The sequence below is a fragment of the Onychomys torridus genome, chromosome X (genome assembly GCF_903995425.1).
Source record: "Onychomys torridus chromosome X, mOncTor1.1, whole genome shotgun sequence".
NCBI classification, from domain to species: domain Eukaryota; kingdom Metazoa; phylum Chordata; class Mammalia; order Rodentia; family Cricetidae; genus Onychomys; species Onychomys torridus.
This window is the reverse complement of record NC_050466.1, coordinates 129,421,229-129,447,784: the sequence shown is the minus strand read 5'-3', so window position 1 is coordinate 129,447,784 and position 26,556 is coordinate 129,421,229. Positions and strand designations below refer to the sequence as shown.

Here is a 26,556-nt window from a genome sequence, read left to right as displayed (position 1 = left end):
CCAGGTTTTAATGTTTGCCTGTGTTTTATTCAATCTCTCAGATTGCTTCTGTCTCGGTCATACTCCAGATCAGAATACACGGGAATTCATAATGTTGCCTGAGAACACATTTTTGAAGCCAGAAGTAGAAAAATAATGCTTATTAAATATAAACATAGGTGCTAACTCTATACTAACTATGATTTCTCTTAACCTAAATGCAATATTCTAACCTTGGCAACTCTTCCTCGAGAAGGCCACAACCATGTTCTTGGGTGTAGCTTACTTTTTCACAAGTGCCTCTCTTTTTCTTAAGTCTTTTGTTTAAAATTTTATTCAAATAGTGGTCCTGTTCTTTCCTTTTCATGAATTGTTTTTTCAGTGCTGGGGATGGAACCCAGCACCTTGCATATACCAGGCAAGTACTCTCTCTCTCTCTCTCTCTCTCTCTCTCTCTCTCTCTCTCTCTCTTTTGAGACAAGATCTCAGGACACAGTTCAAGCAAACCTTTGCAAGCCTTCTGCCTCCTGAGTGCAAGGATTATAGTAGTATATCCTTCTGAGGTCTTTCATGTGGTTGAAAACTAGATAGTTAAAATTTCCTCAGTTATGATACAAGATAAGTTAGATATAAAACCTTAGACTCACAAATATAGGATAGATAGGATATCTTCTTTAATATTGTAACTTTAATTCTTGCTTGATAATTGTTTTGTTATATATAATTTTACTATGTGAAAGTTAAAACCTTCTTTTTTTCTGTATAAATAAAATGCTAATTGTCCAGTAGCCAGAGAGGAAGTATAGTCATGGTAAGCAGATGAGGAGAATTCTGGGAAGAGGAAGACTGAGTCAGAAATTGCTAGCCAGACACAGAGGAGGCAAGATGACAAGGCAGAACTGAGAAAAGGTACCAAGCCATATGGCTAAACATAAATAAGAATTATGGGTTAATTTAAGTGTAAGAGCTAGTCAGTAATAAGCCTGAACTAATGGTCGAGCAGTTATAATTAATATTAAACTTCTGAATGAATATTTTATAAGTGGCTGCAGGTCCGCAGGGGGCCAGGCAGAACCTGAGAAAAATTCTGGCTACAATTCTCTGTTATTTTTTAATTTTCAAATTACATTTGTGTGTGTGTGTGTGTGTGTGTGTGTGTGTGTGTGTGTGCGCGCACGTAGTATACTCATGTGCACCCTCATATATTTATGGAGGTCAGAGGACAATTTTCATGGGTCAGTTCTAGAGGGTTATGTGAGTTGAACTCAGGCTATTAGGTTTGACAGAAAATACTTTTGCCTGCTGAGCCATCTTGTTGGCCAGAGATTTTTTTAGGAGATATAAGTACACACATTAAGGAAAGGAAAGAGGTAAAAAGAGGAAGGCCAGTGCACATGGAAGACATGGGTGTGGGATTTTTGGAATTCACCCTAGCTCATTTTTCGAATACTTTTGGAGAAAGAAATAAGTTAAGTTTCTCCTTTTAACTAAGAAAACTCAGGCCACTTTAGTGTTACAGGAAAGTATCTTGAAATGTATCTTCCTTTTCTCTGACTTGTGAAAGAGCATAAATCTGAATACAATCTAACCTTTCCTTCTTGTTATTTTGTTCCCCTCTCTCCAGGTGAGGACCAACCCAGGGCCTTGTGCTAATTAGGCAAGCACTCTACCACTGAGCTAAGTTACCTTAAGCTTTCATTCTTGATACCAGTTTAGACTTGGCATACAACACCAGGCACTCCAGAAGTGTTCTTTTGGTATAATAAAAATAGAAGACTGACAGGCTTCATGCTAAATATGTAAAAACCGTAATGGATTCAAAGCTCCATGAAGCTGATGATTCCTGAGAGTCTAGCTGGCTTTTTATTTTATTAGGTGGAAATAGACATTTGGATAGCACAGAGAACTGCTGTTTGCATAAACCCCATCTGCAATAACATCTCTTGAGCATTAATTAGAAGACAGTTCCGTAATGTGATTAAAAGACACCAGGAAGTAGCCACCTCCAAATAGAACTAATGTAAAATAACCACATGTGGAAACTGTGTTTCAAAGTCTGATAGTAATAACAGATAATTTTAGTAAAGGAGAGGAAAACTTAAAGGGGGGTTAGACAAACAAAAATTTGTCATTTTACAACAATCCTCCTTATTAGGTTTCACATTTCTTGACAAAATTTCTTTAACATTCTTCTCCTTATCTTTCAAAGCATATCACATACCACAGTGCTTTGCATAGAGCAAGCAATGGGAAGGATTCTGCCTGTAGAAACTAATTCTCAGACATTAATCAGAGGAAAAAATGCTCTAATCCTAGATGAGCATTTTCAAAACAAAACTAAGCAGCAATGACCAAAAAAAAAAAAAAAAAAAAAAAAAAACCACACACACACACACACACACACACTCACACACACACACAAACCAAAAAACAAAAACAGAAATATCACTAAGAAAGACAGAATGTTAGTTCATCAGGAAACCAAATCTGGACAGAAATATCTCTCAACTAACATTTAATCTCTCTTCCTTTGTTCTAATCCTGTCCTCACCCAGCAAAGTCAGATCTGTAATTTGGTTTGCTAAGTGACCACAACCTTCAAACAGGACCTAAGTGCAGAGAGTAGAGATGCTACCAGGGCTAAGATATCTTTTCTAATGCAGAATCCAGTCTTGCTTTGTCAACAAGTATCTCGCAGCTAGGGGTCCTTGGGGCTGCCTGTAGTCATAGCTCCTCAGCAGACTGGTGACACAGAGTTGTCACTTAAATCAGGACACTTTCCCAAAACAACATGACAGGTCACTTCAAGCTACTCTGTCACAGACACTAACCTGGACCCAAATGAACCAACGGTTATAAAAGTTCGGAATTCCTGAGGAAATTTATCCTTTACTTTTTCTGAGATTAGAATGTACATCATCTTTCTTTCATAAATTCTACTTGACTTCCTTCCTATATTTTCTCATTAGTTGCTAATCCTATTTACACTATGGCATTTTAGTGTTAGTATTAGCAAATCACACCAGTCCTTTCCTAGGACTTCTAAGTCCTACATTGGAAGAGAATGATTTCAATGTCATTAAGAAGAGAATGATTTCAATGTCATTAAGAAGACAGAGAGAGTTTGAAAATCGCAGCAGCTGGCAATTAATTTTATAAAACCTCCCAGCTGGTAAAGTCCTTGAAAGACACAACATAGTGTGTAATTATTTTCAAAGCGTTTTTATGCTGATTTTATTTTCAATCTCCAGATTAAAAAAAAAAAAGCAAAAACAAAAACAGTAACACATCCTTAAGCAGTCACAGTGATCTCCAGTGCCAGAAAATGAGGGGGCACATGCTAAATAGCCAGTGTCCATCTTGCCACTAACACTGTTAACCAAAGCTCAAGACCATGTTTGATGGTGAACTTTCCCCATTCTGAGTTTTGACAGAAACATAAGATTTTAATAACGTGTGCATCTAAGAAACAGACCCAGCTCAAAAGCAGTTTTAACTGGAAACTAAAATCACAAACACCAGGCATGATGTTAGCTCTTTCTTTTCTCATTAAAGCTGCCAACATCCTGGAAGCCATTTCTGGCTCATTCCCTGCTTCTATACATTGGCATGAGGCTTGGCATTCAGAAGACTCATCTCTTCTGCCATCACATTTCAATTGACTGATGAAAAATCATAAATGACTTACATACAGCTTATGTTATCCACAACAGTCACAATGCTTCTATGAACAGTTTCGTTCTGAAAATATGATCAGTATGGGTGGACTAACAAGCCACAGAAAAAAAAAGAAATGTCATCTAACCACCAAACAAGTGCTTGCAGAAGGTAAAGAGCTAACATTTAACTAATATACCAAGTGTATTTAAAAAACAAACACTGAATAACATTCCACTTGAAAAAAAAATCACTAGGAGGCACTCAAGATGGCACTAGACAGAACCATCTTCCACTCTGGCTGCTGAATTCATCAGAAATGAACCAACTGTTGGTTACAAGGAATTCACTCTCTGTGTCTCTCTCAGATGACACTCATAGAGTCCCATCTGCATTTTGTTTGAAAGGAAATCATATTATTCTCTTTTACTAAGCATTAGTTTAAATGGCAGTTACCTCCTTCAAACTCTTCCCCCAAGGAACCTCAAAGTAAATAAACTTATTATGCAGCCATGTTCCTGCAGAAGTTTGAATCACACCAAGAATGCATAACCTTAAAAGGAAATGTTTTCCCTCCCCTTGCATCCTGTTATTTAAGCTATTTTAAGTTCTTGTCTGGAGAAAGCTGAGCCAGAATTCAAGTGGTTTTGATTTTAGCTGCTGTTTTACACTGCCCTTGCCTAGGTGGTATGCACTATAATCCATCACTTTAAAAGCATCTTTTGGGGTGCTACTTTGCTTTATAAATCTGACAGTAAGAAAGACGAGGACTTCCTTTGACCCTAAGGTTGTGTGTGTGTGTGTGTGTGTGTGTGTGTGTGTGTGTGTGTGTGTGTTGCTCTAGTTCTTTGAGTCTGTTTAAATCTGGTGTTTTTCTTATAAACAGGTTGTAACTGTATGCCCTCATATGCAATATATATGTGGCATCTATATTAAGCCATTGTGGATAATGCTCATTACAACTTAAAGAAAAATCAATCAAGTACAGACATATACTTTTTTTGGAAAGGCTGGGATTAAAAAGTTCAATTTAGCTTAACCAATGCATGCTAAATTTTTTTTTAAATTAAAAAATTGATAATAAGAATTTAAATGTGTAATAATGGATTTTCACAAAAAAACATTGATTTTTAAAGACTCAACCAGGGGCTGGAGAAATGGTTCAGTCATTAAGAGTACTTGTTGCTCATGCAGAGGACTCAGGTTCGGTTCCCAGCACCCACCTTTTGGCTTGTAATTATTTCTGCTCCAAGGAATCTGGCACCCTCTTCTGACCTTTGAGGGTACCAGGCACTCATGTGGTGCTCAGATATACATGCAGGCAAAACACACAAAACAGCTCTCAATAGTAGATTCACAAAGCATTTGAAGACTGGACCAGTCTATAAGGCCAAGACTGTGCCCTCAGAAATGTGTATATATATTTTTTCGTGTTTCTAGCAGTTTGGCTATAGTTTTCCATCTGCTGCCACTCCCCTCTAAAAAGACTACAAAATAATATTTATATACACATGCCATCACAGACATGTTCTCATATGTGTGCAGTACTGCTTGCACTCTCATCCAGGTGCTTGTACAACTTTCCACAGTATCAGAACATGGTCTTCAGGTTATCCCCAAACTGACAATGTGCAAAGTTGTTCTTTAGTTTTGTGAGACAGCGTCTCAGGTAACACATGCTGGTCTTGTGCTTGTTAAGTAGCTAAGGCAAGCCTTGAATTCCTCTTCTTCTTGTCCTTACTTGCAGATTTTGGGATCACAGGTTTCTACCACCATGCCCAGTTTCATTTATTTATCTGTTTGTTCACTCATTCATTTTTCTTGGTGTGGGTCTAGAAATATATGTATATGTACACACACACACATACACACCACACACACACACACACACACACACACACACACACACACACACACACATGCCCAGGGCCTCCTATATACTGAGCAACAGCCCTCCCACCTATCAACAAAACTAGCCTCATAGTTTTTGTATTTTTATGTTTTAAGTTATAATTAAACAAATGTGCAGTGGTGCAGTTTTATTCAAAACTGAAAGTAATGTCCCAGGCACTTTTTGTGGCACTCGTGATGCGGTTTCTATATACTAGAGAATATCAAGTAATTGGAAACAATTCAACTTTCTGGGCTGAGAGAAATCTGGTACAGCTAAATCACCACAACCAAAATGTCTTAGCTTCATTTGGTGGGCAACCTCAAAGGAATGCAGCACACTATTCCTGGTCACTTAAGAATCCCAAGTATTCTTGTGTTTCAAAAGTCCTGACTTTCATGTTCATAAAAGTTCACAATAGCATGCTTTATGGAAGAAAAAGAGTCATATTTTATTATTATTTTAAATAGATGTATTTCATTTTTAATTATTTATGTGTATGTGGGAGGGGCACATACATATGTGATTGCAGCTGCCCAGAGTTCAGAAGAGGGTGTCTGATCCTCTGGAACTGGAGTTCTAGAAGGTTATGAGCCCCCTTTATGGGTGCTGGGAATTGAACCCAGGCCTTCTGCAAGAGCAGTCAGCAGTCATAACCAGTGAGTTACCTCTCCAGCCCTCAGACATCCTATTTTAAAGAGAGTGGTTTCGGGACCAAAAGTAAACTGAGAGGATTGAAGTTCCCTGAGATAAATTGTTTGAGGTAAGCAATAACACAAAATTAAATCTTAGAATATAAAAGACATCTTCTATCATCTGGTAAATACTCACTTTGTAAGTGAATGAAATCATATAGTCATTAATGTTATGTTATTTGAGACAGGGTATTACTATGTAGTTCTGGCTGACATGAAACTATCTAGACCATGCTGGTCTTGTACTCACAGAGATGTTCCTGTGCCTGCCTCTGTCTCCCAGGTAGTGGGATTAGAAGTGTGTGCCACCCACCAGACCTGAAAATCTATTTTTGAGGCAAGGTTTCCTTATCCAGCCTTGGCTAGCCTGGTACTGTTGGGATCTTCAACCACCCTAGTACAGGATTATAGAGCACAAGGATTGCAGGCAGGTACCAACATGCCAAGCTTTCTTCTCTTTAGAAAAAAAAAATAGTCATGCAGAATGGCAGCATTTAAATTAAAACAGAAATGTGTGTGTGTGTGTGTGTGTGTGTGTGTGTGTGTGTGTGTGTGTGTATGTGTGTGTGTGTAGAGGGAGGGGACACTAAGGTTTCCACTGACCCAGAGGGAAATACTGAGACAATTGTTGAGATCATTAAAATAATTACATGTGATTAGAGCTTAACAGTAAGCAGGTGCAAAAAGCGAGTGAAAGAACTTTAAATCCTAATACTCAATTTATTGCTAGTAAAGAGAGTTTCAAAGCACTACTAATTGATTGCACAAAAGCTGTGATTAGTCGTAATTACAGAGATTTTTCTCTGCACACTGTGATTTTGCTGAATTTCGAAGCAGATAATCAAGGCTATTATTGTTAATAGATGAGGAAAATGATTTCCATATTTTGTCACAATTGAAGTGAGACAAAGCAGTCTTCTTTACTCTCCCCTACCACACAAAGTAGGAAATGATTATTCTTGCCAGGAAGATAAGTTCTAGAGGCTTTTTTTTTTAAATAAATAAGGGATCCTCAAATGAAAAAATAAATCCCACACCTTTGACAGCTGCCCAAGGGCTCTGTAACTAACACCATCTAAAAACTACAAAGAAGTTTGAAAGAAAATCAAAAGATCCAGCTGTTACCCTTTCAAGGAGTTTCTGAAAGGGAAGACTCTACACAAGCATTTACCACACATATACTTCCTCCAACAGACAGACAGACACTATGTGTTTCAGTTTAATGGCCAAAAAAATCTTCCATAATAAATTCTTCATGACAGAGACCCTTTCAATGTATAATTGTAAAATCCCAGTACATCAAAAGACTGTTTATGGTTCCTTGAGATTCAATTAATTAAATATTTATTGGGAACCTAACACATATGCAACACTGCATTAGATATTTAGAGGGGGAATACACAAGAGTACTATCCAGAACAGGCAGAAATATTGGCCTGAATTCTAGTTGACAGCTTGTATGTTAGTAAGATGGAGTATTTTGAAACATGTGCCTGGTATGGGATTCACTAAGGCTCACAGTCCCACCTCCTGCCTATGCAAAGCGCAGAGTTCCACAGTGGTAGGTTTTTGTTGTTGTTGTTGTCACGGATTTTTTGAAGTCAAACCTCTAATTCAGCAGTTTACAACTTGTGGGTTGAGACCCCTCTGGGGGTGGAGGGTTCAATGACCCTTTCATAAAGGTTGCCTAAGACTATAGGAAAACATAGATATTTGCAATACAATTCGTAATAGTAGCAAAATTATAGTTATGAAGTAGCAATGAAAATAATTTTAAGGTTGGAGGTCACCACAACATGAGGAACTGTATTAAAGGATCACAGCATTAGGAAGGTTGAGAACCTCTTCTCTAATTGATCCCTTACTTACTGGATAAAATTTAACCCTGTTTCTACAATGGCAACAACTGGTCAAACCTCTATTATTGTGTTTTAATAGAGTAGTAAAGCTGTGTAAGTCATAAAAAGTACTCCAAGTCCCATCAAGTAAATCACATTGAAATTAATGTTAATCTAAAAGAAACAGTGAACACAAATATTTTTAAGAGGCCACACATGAGGTCAAGTCCTGTATTCAACAAGAAGCCATTCTCTCAGGAGGCTAGGCATAGCAATTAAGTAATGCAACATTAATAAGTCATGGGTCCCAATTTAGTCCTCTATTCATAAGCAAACTATGTTGCTCCTAACATTGAATTATGAATGTAAGCAAAAGACAATGGTCAAGGAAATACATTCCTAAAATAATTATGATAAGAACTACACTAATGAATATTGACAAGAGACAAATTTAACAACAAAATAATCCCACCTCTTATGACCAACAACTCATTCGCTAATTTGCATCAGTTGAATATCTGACTATGTACTTCATATCTCCCAGTGAGTCATATCTACAGCAAGTTAATTTATTGATTTTTAAAATATACACATACAAAATTAAAATTCAGAACAATTTAACCTTTTCTATCTAGACATATGATAGGCTATGAATAATCATTCTTGTTAGGCATTATTATTTTTCCAAGGTATGCTGTTTCTATTAATATAAACACTTTTATAGAAAATGTGGATCATGGACTAGGCGTAATGTTGAGTTGGTAGAGAGTTTGCCTAGCCTGCACAAAGACCTGAGTTCAATTCCTGGCACCACATTAAGTTTGGTGTGGTGGTAATATCTGTAATCCCAGCACTAGGGAGCTGGAGGAAGGGGATTCAGAGTTCGAAGTCATCATAGGCTATTTGGAGTGAATTTTGAGACAAACCTGGGCTAGAAGAATCTTTGTCTCAAAAAAAAAAAAAAGAGAATGAATGAATGAATCAATCAATCAATAGGGAACAGAGATAAATATTCTTTTTCCTTTTATATTAATGGGATTTGTAGCATAAGTTTAAGAGCAAATAATAGACCATTATGTTCTACCTTCACACCCTTTAGTTCAGGCAATGCTAAAAAGACATAGCATAAGCTATGTCTATCTTAAATCAGCAGTTCTCAACCATAAAATTACTTCCGTTGCTATTTCGTAAATGGAATTTTGCTACTGTTATGAATTGTAATTTTGGAGATAGATGGTCTTGAAAGGGGTCATGAACCACAGTTTGAGAACCAATGCTTAAGCACGTGCTACTTCCTGTGAGTATACATGTGGTTAGTTCTTACTCCATTTCACTTTATCTTTTAACCACTTTATCTTTTATCATTTGACCTTCACATAGAATGTAAACACTATATATTGCTTCCATTGCTGATGTTAAAAGATAAATAAAACAGGTCCTGGTGGTGGAGGCCTGTAAACTCAGCTGTTAGGGAAGCTGAAGAAGGATGGATAGCACATTCAAGACCTGGCTGGGCTTTCGAGTAAGTTCAAGTCCAGTCTGAGCACCTTATTGAGACCTTGTCTCAAAATAAAAAGTGAGAAAGGATCTGGGAATATAGTTTGTTTAGTATATATTTACACAAACAAATAAACAAAAAGGAAAACAAGCCATGCATGTTGGTACAAGCCTATTGGGGAGGTAAGAGGATCACAAGTTTGAATCAGCCTGAACAGCTCAGTGAGCTTGTCTCAAAATATAAATGGCTGAGGCTGTAGCTCAGTAGTAGAGTACTTGCCTGCCATGCATGAGGTTCTGGGTTCAGTACCCTGTTCCATGGCAAACAATGCTGTTACAATATGCCTTTGCCACTTTGGTTGATGCTATACTTTTACTTATTGTTATAAAGATGAATAGTATACATAGTGAGTTCAAGGTTGGCTAGTGTAGGTAGGATACAGAATGAGACTCCTTTCTCAATAAATAAATAAATACCACAGGAATGGTGAATTCCATCTAATGCTTCAATGTTCACTCCAAACACTCATCTCAGAAAAACAGGATATTCCAACTGGGTGTGAATTCCAGGACTGCCAAGGGCACACAGAGAAACCCTGTTCAACACTTCCCCCCCCAAAAGAAAAACTTGATATTCAAAATATTCTAACAACACAACATGTATCATCTAAATTTCAAATGACACAGCAGTCCCTATGTAATGACTAGGGCTCTGGGGAAAAAAAAAACAACAAAACCTTGACCATATTAAATACTAGATGGAATTAAAATATTTTAAAAATTAAAAATGCATGATAATAGAGAAGACGAAGTCATGAATTTGAGAGGGAGTGTGGGGGACATGGAAGGAGTTGGAGGAGAGATAAGAGAGACTGGAAATGATATAAATACAGTGCTCATATAGAAACACCAATAAAATTTATGATCTCTCTCTCTCTCTCTCTCTCTCTCTCTCTCTCTGTCAAGTGACAACTTGAAGGAATTAGCTCCCTCCTTTCACCATGTGGGTTCACAGGACTGAATTCAGGTAAGTACCATTAACTGATGAGCAATGCCTGCCTGAAATAATACAATTTTCACTCCAACTTCTAAAACTCTATCCATCCAATTTTTGAAGTCAGTTTCACTATGTTGCTCAGACTAAGGCTGATTCATGACAATTTCTAGAGATATAACATTAAGACTAAGTAAAAGTGCCTCTCCTGTGGTTATAGTGTACAATGCACTCACCAACTTTCCCAAAGGCCTCTTTGAGTTCATCAAGCTCATCTTTGGAAATCTGAGTGGTTGCCATGTCATCCATGTAAAGATCTAAGGGAAAGCAAATAGTTCAGTCTTCAAAAAAGTTTGTGAATTCATAACATTAGCAACCTTGCTAAATTACAAACACACTAAGTAGGCTTGCAAACTACTAAAACAATCCGAATAGGTGGTCATATATGTCTAAAATAAAGAAAATAAGCAGGTGATAAGTCATCATTTATCAAAAACTATACAGTTAAAAAAAAACATGTCTAACTCTTTTTTAAAAAATGTATTTATTTATTAAATTTTTTTTCCATTTTACATACCAACTCCAGTTCTCCCTCCCTCCCCTTCTCCCGCCTCCTCACCTCCTTCCCACTCTATCCCCATCCACTCCTCACAGTAAGGCCTCCCATGGTAGTCAACAAATCCTGGCATACAAAGTTGAAGGAGAGCCTAGCCCTCCCCATGGTATCAAGGCTGAGCAAGGTATCCCACCACAGGGAATGGGCTCCAAAAAGTCAGTTCAAGCACCTGGGATAAGTCTTGGTTCTACTGCCAGGGACCCCACAAACAGATTGAGCCACACAACTGTCACCCACATTCAGCAATAAAGTTTTAAATGTTTTACAAATTACATTTATCAATTGTGTGTGTGTGTGTGTGTGTGTGTGTGTGTGTGGTGGGGGTGGGGGTGGGTGGGTGGGTGTGCGCGTGCGCGCGTGCACGTGCACATGTCACAGTGGGCAGGTAGAAGTCAGATGATAACTACTGGTATAGATTCTTTCTTCACCATGGGGATCCCAGAAGTTGAACTCAGGTCTCACTTGGTGGCAACTTTGTCCTCCTAAGGATAAAATCTTAAGCTACATTAAAAGAGTATAAGTAAGGACCAAGGTACAACAAGAAAGTGATGTATAACAGAATCTTGTCTTTCTGTGCCAAAGTGAAGGTCAAAACCACTCAGCTAACAATCCCCGGAAAATAAGTCACTATTTTAAAAAAGCATGTTGATACCTATCAATCACTTTTTTGGTTTTGTTTTGGTTTTTGAGACAGGGTTTCTCTGTGTAGTTTTGGAGCCTCTCCTGGATCTCACTCTGTAGCCCAGGCTGGCCTTAAACTCAGAGATCCACCTGTCTTTGCCTCCCAAATGCTGGGATTAAAGGTGTGCACCACCACCTCCTGGCATTTTTGTTTTGTTTTTGTTTTGTTTTTTTGAGACAGGGTTTCTCTGTGTAGCTTTGGAGCTGTCCTGGAACTCACTCTATATACCAGGCTAGCCTCAAACTCACATTAATCCACCTGTCTCTGCTTCCCAAGTGCTGGGATTAAGGGTGTACACAGCCACTGCTAGCTTTCAATCACTCTTTTGTTTGTTTGTTTGTTTGTTTTTTTGTTTTTTCGAGACAGGGTTTTCTCTGCGTAGCTTTGGATCCTGTCCTGGAATTCACTCTGTAGCCCAGGCTGGCCTTCAACTCACAGAGATCCGCCTGCCTCAGCCTCCTAGTGCTGGGGTTAAAGGCGTGCGCCACCACTGCCCTGTCTCTATCACTCTTCTTACACAAATAAATTTGGTTTTGATATAGAATCCACACAAGTATATGGTAATATACACATGCTACATTAAATTGTTAATATTATAGAGTAGATATAATTTAAAATATTTTTTAAATTTATAATTTAAATATATTTGTATAAACACAATAATAAAGAAGAGAAAAAGGAAGAGGTCATGATTTGAGGGAGCATGTGGAAGGGACATTGGAGGAGCTGAGAGAGGAAAGAGAAAAATGATACAATTAAATTATGAACTTGAAAATGAAAACAGTGCTTTCAGAAAAAGAAATAAATATCCCCAGCAACAATCTTGACACAAATAAGTAGCAACAACTTTGTTTCAAAATAATAGTTATTTTAAAAAATTAAGCTATAATCCTGTGGTATTAAGTCTAAAATTATTCTTTGTGTGTGTGTGTGTGTGTGTGTGTGTGTGTGTGTGTGTGTGTGTATGTGTGTGTGTGTGGTTTTTTGAGACAGGGTTTCTCTGTGTAGCTTTGGAGCCTTTCCTGGAACTCACTCTGTAGCCCAGGCTGGCCTTGAACTCACAGAGATCCACCTGGCTCTGCCTCCCGAGTGTTGGTTTTAAAGGCGTGCGCCACCACGGCCCGGCTAAATTTATTCTATGTAGCACAAAAAAGATGTTTAACAGTGCTAATCACAAAAATACCAAAGAAGATGAATTATAATTTCTTTTCCATATATCTTAAGCAATCATTTTGGTTTGTTGTGAATTGGGGTCTCATTCTGTAGCTGGACTGGACCTCCCTATGTAGACTTGGCTGACCTCAAACTTTTGGCAAGCCTCCCAGTTCTGCACTGTATCATACTACAATTACAGGCTTATGCTACCGTGCCTACCCAATCATGGTTTTAATGAAAAGTTATTACCCATTTCCATGAATTATATGTATAGAACAATGGCACAAATATTTGGGAGTGAGAACATGTAAAACATTTGGCTTGACCTCTATTTCTTAAGTCACTTTCTAGTTTTGGTAATTTGAAGCAGTAATAATTTAAAACATGTCAGAAAAAAAATTCCAAGCAACAACAAAACCTTATACAACTTATTTCATTCATACACTACATAGTATTTCTGTTTTTTTTTTAAATCACAAAGAAAATTAGTAGAGTTAAGCCTGGACATAAACTACCCATGCTCACTGTCCTTATTGCAGATGACAGGAATGTACATATTTCTGTATTTCTGTCCCACTTCCTCCCTTTCAAATCCCTCCTCTGCGGGCCTTTCAGCCTGCATTTTAACCTCACACACCATACTTTGAAAATATCTTATTATTAGTCTTTTTGAATTGTGTGTGTGTGCCTGTGGAGGCTAGAAGAAGGTGTTAGTCTCCTGGAACTGTAGGTATAAGCAGTTGTGCAACCCCCACAACATGGGTGCCGGGAATAGAACTCTAGTCTTCTGGAAAAGCATTCTGTGCTCCTGACTGCTGAGCCATCTCTCCAGTCTCAGCCTCACACCATATTTTCAATATCTATTACAGGCCCAGTTTTTGCCTTTGAAGAATTTACATACTCGGGAGGCAACCAAATAATTACAATATGTCAAGGAATTAGTGCCTCCAATGAAAGGTATAGATATCCATTTTGAAGAAGCCTGCAGGCTTGGGAGACTTTAAGGATTCGTGTCTTCTCAGGAAGGCCAGGGAAATCGTTCTTTTATTCTTCCTATAGAATTAGGAAATGCTTAGATCTTATTGAAATTATTTCAGTTTTTTTCTTTATCTTATGTCATACGGTTCTCCCAAAGAAACTAAAAGCATCCCAGACTGGTTCACATGTAGAACAAAAAATTTGATATCATTGCTGCCTCTGTACACTAGTCATGCCCAGTCGTAGCTTTCTGCCCAATGACAAAGTATATTCTCACTGGGCATGCAATGAAAGGACATCAATCGGTACCCTGGTTCTGCTACTTCCTAACTGTATGTCCATGAGTAAGTTTATTTCATCTTTGTGAGCCTCAGTTTATCATTTTCAAACAGCACTAATAATATCTGTTTCCTAGGGATCATCCTAAAGATTAAAGATGATGTATGTGACGGCACATTATAAACTACAAAGCATCAGTGAAAGAAAACCGGGAATAAATAACTCCATAAGTAATTGTGAGGGACTATAAATATTAGGCATCAGTCTACTAAGAGCCTTTTAAATGGGATACATGAAGAGCTGTCTCATCTCCCCTATAATTATTGACTACAGAGTATAACAAGCCTCCCTCATATATAAAAATTACAAGCCTTCAGTCAATGTAGTTTAAGAAGGACGGGCCTAAGAAAACCTGTCAGCTACATTTTACCTATGACTCAATTTGGCTCTTTCATAAGGCCAACTTCTTTATAGAACTTGAAGTGTAGTCAAATGATACATTAAAAAAATAAAAGTAATTTTAGTTTAAATATTTCAAAATCATCCACAGCTTGTTAATAATTTCACATTCCTCCTCATTTGCATATTTCTCTTGAGCAATAACGCAAAGGAAATGTTAAAGAGGTAAGATTAAGATTCAAATTTAAATCCAGTTTCATAATGTATGATTGACAAGGAAAAGGCTCTTTGTAATGTCTTTCTTTTGCCCCCGAAGTCTGTCTTACCATAAAAGTGAACTTCGTTTACATGAAATGAAAGAGAACTAATATTCAAAGAACAGAACTATTTCCCTCCATTTCATTTCAGCAAATGAAATACTAGTCACGGATAAAAGCTTCCAGGGTCTCCAGTCTGCAAAGTCCTTTGTTCTGCCTGGGTTCTGTTTTGTTCCCCTTGCTCCGTCTGCCTGATACTTCTATACAGAGAAAGCAGCTGGGAATTTGAAAAAACAAAAAAGCAACCCCTCTTCCTTCAACATCTGAGACATAGGAAAACAGATTTTCAACTCAGAGAATAAAAAAAAGGCAAACAAAACCTTGTTTGTTTGTTTGTTTTCATAAACGGATATGGTGTACAACTGGGTACGAATTCAGGGCGTCACCGATAGAAGAATCTTATGCCTATGAAGTCATCCCTAATTACAGCGTTTGACTAACAATACAGCAATTATGAAACCACACCACTGGCTCATTTAACTATACAGAAACCCTAGACACAAATCCTTGCTGAGAATGTTTTACCTGAAACTATTACTCAAAATTTGAAAGCTGTTTGAGGGAGAAAAAGGAGGGCCCTGATTTCTTTTCCTCAGGCGCTCACTTTTGGAATGTAACTTAAAGTAGACTTTACAATGTGTCATTCTGTACCATGGCTGGGTCAGGAGGAAGAGTGGTACATTCAGGAGCTCTTGGTGGGTAATCAGCTTGGATTAGTGTGTGTGTGTGTGTGTGTGTGTGTGTGTGTGTGTGTGTGTGTGTGTGTGTACACACATATGTATGTGTGTGTATGCATATATGTATTTTTCCTTGAAACTGGACTGGGTAAAAGAATAAAAATGGGATATGGCTGGGCTTGTAGCTCAGTGTTAGAGTGCCTGACTATCAAGTGCCCGAGTTTCATTCCCAGCACAGCAGAAAACAAATTGATCACCCACCCATGAAACCCACAGGATATTCACTGTAGGCTTCATTCCCATAGCTTACTAGTAAACTATGTAAAAATGGAAGTGGGAAAAAAATGTTGATTAGTTACAAGATTGCACAATACATGACTTAAAACTCCTGAAGGAGAAACCAATAAAGGGTGAAGAAAAATGGAAGAATGTATTATTTTGTTATAAAAAGGAGGAAAACCTAAGTATATAGCCATCATTGTGGGTAAACAATTCAAGAGTAGGCAACAAAAAAGGGATATTATTTGTCTTCTTACATTCAAAACAGGCAGTGCTTTGAAACACCCACACTTCACATTCCTACCTGTACCAACAGAAACTGCCACCCTGCCTCCTCCTCAGTTAGGTAAATCAACAGCACCAGTCTCGAGGCTGGATGGGTGTGTGCCATTCTGTGGGCTAAAACTCAACTTCTCTTACTCAAACTCCAGTGCCATATTTCCTAATGACTTTGGAAGATTTCAACCTGAATGTCTAACACATTCACTCCTTACTCATCACTTGAATGTCTAACACATTCACTCCTTACTCATCGACACTCATCAAGCCTTCATTGAAGGCTTAATATATACTAGATAGTGTGTTAAGTGCCACAGATACAGACGAGTAGGACCCTAAAGCCTCTTTTCTCTAGAGGAGTTTATTGTCCACTGATGGCAACTCAGAGACACCATACTAGAGCTATCATTGCCATTTGTGCTGAGTGCAGTGTGTCAGGGAACATTTTCCATGTATCTGATGCAATCTTTGTCTTAAGAGACTGGTGACCTGTTCTGGGGTTAGAGTCAGAAAGAGAAGATGTTATCTGGGGCTGCAAAAATACAGGATGGTTGGGGCTTTTAGCCTAGGGTTACTGACAAGACGTAATTAGAGAAGGTCAGAGTCCAGCTGAGATGTAACCAAGGGGATGAAGGTTAGCAAGAATAATCCCATCTGGCCTCACTGCCATTCTCTCCCCTTCTTTCTCAGTACTATGAATCAAACTCAGGGTCTCAAGCATGCTAGGCAGATGCTTCATCAGTGGTTTGACTCTGACCTTTTCCTCTTCCCTCGACTACTTTTCACCTCTCTCTGTCTCTGTCTCTCTGTCTCTGTCTCTCTGTCTCTGTCTGTCTCTCTCTCTGCTTTCCTTTTCCTCCCTGCATATTTTGGTTACTGTCAACCTCCAAGGTTCTACAGATGTCTTTTCTCCCTGGAAAACCTGATTCCTAGTACTCTACCCACCTCTCATCTTTCTCTTCAGCTTGCACGGATTTTAGAATCCTGCCGCAAAGTTCAGCAATTCATCGATAGACTTCCTCCTATTAAGTGGAGGACAATATGGCTGAGATGTTTATCATCCTATTTGATTCCATTCATCAGCCTCCTCCACACAGAGTCTCAAGTTTGACCCAAAATATTTTTCCTCAATATATCAGAACTGTTATTTGACTTACTGTCGGTCAAATTTCTCACTTTGCAAGTCTTACTGCAAGTCTTATTTCAAGGTAGCTTATTTCTGGAAATAGAAACTTACTTCTCATATATACTGCACCCATGGCTTGCTTCATGCTGGATACACACATTTGGTGTCAAAAATATTGCAGCCAGTTGCAATTTTTCAAGGGTAATGAAAACTGCCAGCATACCCAATAGCCGATAATCATACAAATTACAAGATATAAGCTAAATATTTAGGGTTCTGGTATATTTTTTCTTTGAGACAGGGTCTTAAGGCATCCCAGGATGGCTTCAAACTCTCTATGTCATAGAGGATGATCTTGAACTTCTGATCCTCCTGTCTTCACCTCCCAAGTACTCAGATTACACATGAACTCCCAGGCCCAGTTTATGCAGTGCTGGCAACTAAACCCAAGGCCCTGGTTATACACTAGGCAAGTACTCTACTGAGCTGCATGCCCAGCTCAGGTTCTATTATTTTATCAGCTAAATTGTTTCAGATGTGTGTTAACTGGTCTAAGCCAGTTATATATAACTTTGCCTAAGACACATAGCTACACAATAAATGTGAAATTAAAACACCATATGGGAAGAAAAGTGATCAGTTGCTCCAACTACCCAACAAATTGCTCTTCAGATCTTTGGCCTCATATCCAGTAGAACCTGTGGAAGACAGTTCCAAAGCTGTTAGCAAATATGACCATGCTATTGAGAAATATAAACAGTTGGCAGAACAGATAAATAGGAGCCCCTCCTAATGTTATCTTGTTCACATTACTTAAAGGATAAAAGAGTCACATCTTAACTGAAATGACAAGTTCTGTGATTTTATCAAATATTTAGAATATAGGGCTGGAGAAATGGCTTAGTGATTAAGAGCACTTGCTGTTCTTTCAGAGGACCTGGATTTGGTTCTCAGTTTTTACACAGCAGCTTATATTCCAAATTCCAATTCTAGGGAGTTTGACACCCTCTTCTGGCCTCCTCAGGCACCAGGCATGCATGTTATGCACAGACATACATGCAGGTATAATAGTCATATACATAAAATAAAAATCAACAAATCTTAAAAAGATTAAAAATATATACAGGATCTAGACAACAGGCTGAGCAAAGACTGTACAGAGAGTGCCTTTTCCAAAACATTGAGTTCAAATTGCCTTTGACTGTAAAATAAGTTCATAGTATCTGTGGGTACAGTTCAGTGGTAAGTAAAGGCCATGGTTTCAAGCTCTAGCAACAAAAAATAAGAATACAGCACACAAACACTTTTCTTGCTGTACTCTCATTCCTATGTACACTCATTGCTTGATTTCGTGAATCAAGCCTCTCCAATGGTCAGTGCTATGGACAACCTCCTCCACTGTATTGGCATTAATAACTTAGTCTTAATGTAACATAAGCAAACAATCATGCATTTATGGTCACTTTTTAATATAGGATTCTTTTTCTTTTGGGACTTTTTGCCTTTCAGCGAACTTTCATGGAATCTTGATAAAGCAGTCATTTTATTTTATTTTTATTTTTGGTTTTTCAAGACAGGGTTTCTCTGTGTAGCTTTGCGCCTTTCCCGGAACTCACTTGGTAGTCCAGGCTGGCCTCGAACTCACAGAGATCTACCTGGTCTGCCTCCCGAGTGCTGGGATTAAAGGCGTGCACCACCAACGCCTGGCAAAGCAGTCATTTTAATAGCTTAAGAATCTATACATTATTTTCCCCTTTCCGTTTCTTTTCCCTTTCCTTTCCTGCCCTGTCCTGTCCTGCCCTCTCCTCTCCTCTCCTCTCCTCTCCTCTCCTCTCCTCTCCTCTCCTCTCCTCTCCTGTCCTGTCCTGTCCCATGTAGCTCTGGCTGTCCCTCTGTAGACCAGACTGGCCTCGAATTCAGAGATCTACCTGTCTCTGCCTCCTGACTGCTGGGATTAAATGTGTCTGCACTATACATCATTTTCATTCAATTGTTTGAAAGTCAAAAGCAGGTAGTCAAATACCAATTGCCCTCAAACTTGTTTTAGGCCCCTAGTTCTGAAATGTAGAAAGTCATGACATTTTAGTGGCAAAAAACGAAGTAACCTCATCTCAAAGAAGGTGGAAGGTAAGGACCACCACATATGAGCCAGTGTCCCCACACTTATGCATATAAACACACAAAAAGGTTTTTTTTTTCTCTTTTTTCTGAGTCTTTTTTTGGCTTTTCTTTTCTATTCATTTATTCTATGCTTCATTATGACAGTTTCACACACATATATTTTTATAATGTTTGATTATTGTTTTGAGACAGGGTCTCAAGTAATTCAAGCTGGCTTGAATTTTACTATGCAACCAAGACCGACTTCAAACTTCTGACTAGCTCTAGATCCTGAGTGCTAGGATTACAGGTGTGCACCAAGCTACTTTGTTTACATGGTTCTAAGGGGATCAAACTCAGGGCTTTATGCATGCTGCCAACTGAGCTACCTCTCCATTCCCTGTCACTCACCAATTGCTTGGTTTTCTTTTCTTTCTGTGAGATAGGGTATCACTATGTAGCTTAGGCTGGCCTGGAACTCACAGATATTGACCTGCCTGTGCCTTTCAAGTGGTGAGATTAAAGGTGTTTACCATCACACTTGGTCCTGCCAATTGTCTTGTGTGTGTGTGTGTGTGTGTGTGTGTGTGTGTGTGTGTGTGTGTGTGTGTGGTTTTTCAAGACAGGGTTTCTCTGTGTAGTTTTGGTGCCTGTCATGTAACTAGCGCTGTAGACCCACCTGGCCTTGAACTCACAGAGATCTGTCTGCCTCTGCCTCATGAGTGCTGGTATTGAAAGTGTGGGCCACCACCACCTGCCCTGCCAATTGCTTTTTATAGCTAATGTCCAATTGTTTTTTTTATAGTCAGTGTGAAGAAAAAAATGTCTATGAAAGGAATATTCAAACTATATAACAGACTTTACTTAGCACAGTTATTTTCAGGTCTACATCTTCTGGTAACTGATGTTTCAGGCACAAACTGTAAAACTAAGCAGAGAACATTTTTAAACCCACATGCTTAAACCAACATCATTTGAGCTTTAGGGATAGCTAAAAATGTTATTTGGGCTGTGCAGAATTAGGACTTAGAAAATAAAGCCAGTGGTTGAAAGAACATAAATCTGGATAGATGTAGTAGATATTCTTGGTTCATTCTTTTTTAAAAGGTTTATTTATTTATTTGTGTGTGTGTGTGTGTGTGTGTGTGTGTGTGTGTGTGTGCATGTGGTACACAGACATATGTGCATATACATAATACAAATATACACATATTTCTAAAATTAATTACTTTTAATTTTATTTTGCATGTGAGCATATTTTATGTACATGCATGTCTATGTACCACATGTATACAGTGCCCACAGATGCCAAAAGAGTGTACCCGTTCCCCTGGAACTAGAGTGACAGATGGTTAGAGTAGCTATGTGGGTGCTGGGAACTGAAACAAGGTCCTCTGGAAGACTCCAAGTGCTCTTAACCATTGAGCCATCTCTCCAGACCCAAATAATGAAATCTTAACAAAGGCAAGTCTTTTACTCCCTTGACAAAATATGCTTTCAATTCGAAATCAAATGATATACTCTGGAAGACTGTTGGTGAAGGTTTCATCTACCCTTTGCTCTGTCCCAAGAACTTGCTTCCTTTAACTATAATTTTAACTTAGATGTACCTAAAACCTTTAAGGAGACTTAAACATTCATCTTCTGTGAAATGTAAAGATGTTACTCTCTTTTGCATTTCTATTGTCCCATTTTGCATTTCAGATGCCCAAATGACCTTTAAAGGTTTCTGAGAAGGACAGGGAGCAGAGACTGCCATTTTTTGAAAAAAATCATTACAGATTTAATCTAAGCTATCTTTGCCCACTTTCTATTTTTATTTAAAGTTTCTTTTAACTCATTTAACATACCAACCACAGATCTCTCTCTCTCTCTCTCTCTCTCTCTCTCTCTCTCTCTCTCTCTCTCTCTCTCTTTCTCTCTCTCTCTCCCTCCCTCCCTCTCTCCCTCCCTCTCCCTCCCTTCCTCCCTCTTTTGATTTTTTTGAGATAGGGTTTCTCTGTATAACAGTACTAGCTGTCCTGGAACTCACTTTGCATACCAGGCTGACCTCAAACTCACTGAGATCCAGCTGCCTCTGCCTCCCAAGTGCTGAGATTAAAGGCCTGAGCCACCACTGCCTGGCAGATCACTCTCTCATCCCTCCTCCCGCTCCCATCCACCCACCCCCATCCCCTTCTCCAAAAGGGCAAGCCTGGTACATCAGTTGAGGCAGGACCAAGCCCCTCCCTCCTGCATCAAGGGTGAACAAGGTGTCCCACCATAGGTAATGGGCTCCAGAAAGTCAGCTCATGCACCAGGGATAAATCCTGATCTCACTGCCAGGGGCGCCTCAAACAGACCAAGCTACACAACTGTCTCCTGTATACAGAGGCTTTGCCCACTTTCTATTTCCTTAATACCAACAACCAGTTCAACTGTCCTAAGGTTTTTGTTTGTTTGGGTTTTTTTTGTGTTATTTCTTTTGTTTAGAGGTAAGGACTCCTGTAGCCTAGGCTGGCCTCCAAGTCAATGTGTAATTGAGATGGCTTAGAACTTATGATCCTCCTGCCTCTGCTTCCCAAATACTGTGATTACAGATAGACTACCATGCCCAGACCTCAAATTTTCTGTTTGAATGATTTTAAAGGAGATGCACCACACAATCATAGCCCTCCCTGAATTTCTGTAAGCCACCCCCATTACACACACACATAGTGTGGTGCTTACCTACCTACTGACTTCTCTGTCTCTTCCACTCATCTGTGATTTCCTAGAAAACACAGATGATATCACCTATGATTTTTGTATCTTGGCTCACAACAGGTACCCACTAAATGCTAGTTGAAAACATAAGCATTGATGGGCGTGAGTAGGGTGATTGAGCAGACCTATCTATCAGGCAGTCTATCTAGTCATCTCACGTGGTTTACAAAATGCACATTCTTGAGCTGGGCATGGTGATGCCTATAATTATAGAACTTGGGAGTGTAAGGCAGGAGGATGGTAAGTCCCAGGCCATCCTGAGCTATACAGAAAGTTCAAAGACAGGCTAGGAAACAAAAGGAAACCCGTCTAAAAAAGGAAACAAAGCATCCCCCCCCGCCAAAAATGCTAAAATTGTCACACTCAGAGTATAGATTAGTGGATCAATCCTTACAGTGCTCAGCTCCAATAAATAAATGAATGAATGATTAAAAAACACATAAAGGTGGAAACAATTATTAGAGAAAACTGTGAAAAAGAAACCTGAGAACATAACAAACTCAGATTCTTAACATGCAATTGGCCTGTGATCATGTTCTCTTATTTACTCTGGTTTCATACTTCAAGATACTACAGAACTCCTTAAGATGATTGCAACCTATTCTTTGAATGTAACTGAAAGTCAAACAGAAAGAAACAGTTCTTGCTGGCTTTTGGCATATAAGTAGCACATTTCACCCTTGCACTATGACACATGCATGGATCATGTTTTGACAGGTTTGCCTTTCACAGGTAAAACTGAATGTTTACAAACAGACATAGGTAGTTATATGAATAGTTAATTACACTTCGAGTTTTGTGCTATCAGCACTTTCAATACATAAAAATGGGAGAAAACAGCCAGGCATGGTGGTGGCGCATTAATCCTAGCCCTCAGGAGGCAGAGGCAGGATCTCTGTGAGTTCAAGGCCAGCCTGGTCTACAGAGTGAGATCCAGGAAAGGTGAAAAGCTACACAGAGAAACCCTGTCTCGAAAAACCAAAAAAAGCCAAGGCAACATACTGAGACCCTGTCTCAATAAATAAGTAAATAAATAAATACAAAAATAGGAGAAAACAATATAATCGCCATCGACAAACCCACCAGATAGTACATTCATCAGGATTTACCTACAAATGCTTTTTCTACCATATCCTCGTTCCCACTCCCACTCTTTTCCCTACCACTCTAACTGGAATTATTTCCAATCTACTGTCAGACATCCTGTGATTTCACTCCTACCTATCTACTAAGAAACAAATTCATCTCCTGAAAGCATTTCTACTCTAGAATAGTATAAGCTAGATCCTAATTGATCTTAGTCAGTAGTCATGTGTATGAGTCACTCAAATCCCAAAGGGTGCCCTACTCTGTGTCATTTCCTGAAGGAATATCAAACACTTCCATTTAAAGTAAAAGTTTCCTTTCACCTTTGGTGCTTAATATAGCCAGATAAGATCTCAAAGAAGTGGCTATTTAAAAAGAAGTCACTAACTGTTCCAATAATAACAATGCTCAACTTAACTTACATTGAAGACATTCTTTAAATGCTTGCTTCAGAAAAGTTTCATAGGTTTTTAATGCAAGTCAAAAAAAGGATTTAAATATATCAAACTCAAAAGACTCAACCTGGAAGGAGGACAGGGATAGGAGAAATGATGTTATATTTTAATTTCAAAAAAGTAATAATAATGAAAAAAACTCAACTCATAGAAACTCCTTTTTTACCCATTTTAGCCATTGTGTACTAACTCATTGTATTTCTCTACCCATAAACTGTAAAAAAAAATAATATAATTCCTGAGGGCACTCCATCCAGCCTCCTGTCTTGTGAAAATGAACATGTTTAGAAAGTCAAGGTTGATTCCTGAGATGTGTGTTTGTACATATGTATGCACAATATCAGAGGAACTAACATGTTTCAATTCAAAACAAAACTACTACTAAGCACTATTACCTACAACATGGAAATCACAGGTCCACGTCCCTCTTCCATCAGCAGAGTATCTGTCTCTAAAAGTGCCTGCCTGCTTCTGTATCATATATCTTCCCAATTCAAATATTGTCCGTGTGCTAACAAACACTAGACTTGAGTTTCATACTGCATAGGTGATGTTACACTCAGAGTGGAGATTATTCTACAAGTAGCTACACTCCCTCTTGTCAGAAACTTCAAGAAATAAGCCTTTTAAGACCGTCTGCTTTGTATGCCTGAAAACCTCGCTGGCAAGTTGAGCACTGCAAGTCACCGCCACTGCTTTGTTACAGTAACACCATCTAAATCCTCTGGTCTGTGAACAGCAAACATCAGGAAAACTGGCATAAGCCGCTTTGTGCGAACTGAGATACTCATCTAATCGTGTCATGTTCTAGCATGACAAACCACCTCAACTTCGCTACAGAATTAAAAAAAATCAAAAACCTTTAACAAGAATCAAAAGCATCTGAAATTCCGTCTCTTCTCTCTCCACTCAAAAAGCCACAGATAATAATTTCTACCGTTTAAACTTTGAGGCATCGAACTTGACAAGTAAAGATTATGTAAGTAGGACTTCAAAACCAAAATATTTTTTAAAAAGGGTGAACAAAACCCCTAGAACATTCCCAACATTGAAAAAGAAAGAGAGAGAAAAAAAACCAGTATATACACAGAAGAGGTTAAATGTATATAGATTCAAAGATTCCTTAAAATAAACAAATTTGACTATACTTAAAATTTTAAAAGTGATTGGTATTACAATGGTTCATCTAAGCAGAAAATAAGAATTTCATGTTTTTACAAAGTCAAGCTTGGCTTAAATATTCAATAACCTAAAAGTTAGCACTTACAAAAATAATATTAAAATAGTTACCCTTTCCGACGGGAGCAAACCTGTTTCTTCTCTTGAAGCACTCACTAATAGGACCGTCTCCCACGCCCAGAACTTGAAATCTGGAAACCCAACATTCTTCTTACAATTGCATCTTTAAAGAGCAAGTCACAACACTTCCTGCTAGCAAATGAACACCCTGACAAAGGAATGATACAATACTTACGAATCTCCTTCCTGGCTGCCTTGCAGTCCTTTGCCAGAGGTTGAATAAATTCAAACTTAAGCGCAACCTTGAGAAAGAACTTTATGCTTTCATTTTGGCTCCACTTTTATAACCAGACAGGGAACCAAGGGAATTTCAAGTTGGTTCAGGTCAAATAGCTACAACCCATATACCTATTTAGAGTTTGGACAGTAGCCAAGTAACCTGCTTATTTTAGAACACAAAGAACAGCTTCTCCCCAGTGTCCAAGCCAGTCACCCACAGTTAAGTACATTACTTAGAAAGACAAATTAACTATCTCAGGACACTTATGCTTTCTATTACTCATTCCAATCCACATTCAACATTTATACTCCATATTCTATAATACAGCATTTATTTCATTTCAGTTTCTGTTAAACAGTAAGCTCTGACATGGGACAACTTACAGTGTCTACCAGCACAGTACACCAGAGCTAAACTTGCTGACCTGAGTGCTGCTCCATCAAAAAGGCAGTTTCATCTTAGTAAAGAGCTCAGGAGGAGTCAGACTGGGTGTGAAGCCTAGCTCCACATTTTAATAGCTTTACATGCTCTTAGGCAAGTTGTTTAAACTCTTCTGCCTGGTTTTCCCAGCCAGGATCATGATGACAATAAGCATTTTGGACTGGAGCTGGGGCTGGGGCTCAGACACAGTGCTGGCCCAGTATGCAAAGGGTCCTAGGTTCTGTCTCTAACACTGTAAACCATAATAACAATATGAAATGCTCACTGGGCGTGGTGGTCCACACCTTTAATCCCAGCACACTGGAGTTAGAAGTAGGCAGGTCTCTGTAATTTCAAAGCAAGCCTGGTCTACAAACTGAGTTTCAGGACAGCTAGAGCTGTTACATAGAGAAACCCTGTATCAAAAAAATATTAAATATTAAATATTCCATATTACAGTAACTACTTTATACACAGTAGAGCATTTTAAATGTGTTTGTGTATGCCATAAATGTAGGCCATTCTAATCAATAGATATGGATAGCCACCCTTATTTAAAGGCTTCTTACCTGCTCTAGCAATCGAATCACTGAATGGCTAGATGAAAACAAAACAAGACAGTAGTACTGACTAGGCTTGGAACACCATTTCTATAGACAGACTCAGTGTTAATAACATGAGAGGAATGGAATGGAAGTATGGGAGCTCTAGATGTCTGGCAATCTTGAAGTCTTTTTGACCCTGACCACATCATTTAGCCTCTCTAAGCCTCACATGCCTGTCTGTAAAAATGGAGCTAATTCTAAGTATCTTTAAAAGGCTGCCTGGGAAGATCGAAGTATGTAAGAGTGTCAGTGTCCAACACAATGTTCTGTAAGTGGAGAGTAGTAATG

General features: G+C 38.6%; 1 protein-coding gene across 4 annotated transcripts in view; it reads right to left on the bottom strand.

Moving 5' to 3' along the window:
- Window positions 1-26,556, bottom strand: part of Pls3 (plastin 3) — a 91,403-nt gene that overhangs the window by 30,827 nt on the left and 34,020 nt on the right. For all 4 annotated transcript variants that reach the window (XM_036174973.1, XM_036174975.1, XM_036174972.1 and 1 more), the window contains exon 2: window positions 10,788-10,868. In XM_036174973.1, the coding sequence (XP_036030866.1) occupies window positions 10,788-10,860 (73 nt within the window). In that variant the 5' untranslated portion in view covers window positions 10,861-10,868. The remainder of the gene's footprint in view (window positions 1-10,787; window positions 10,869-26,556) is intronic.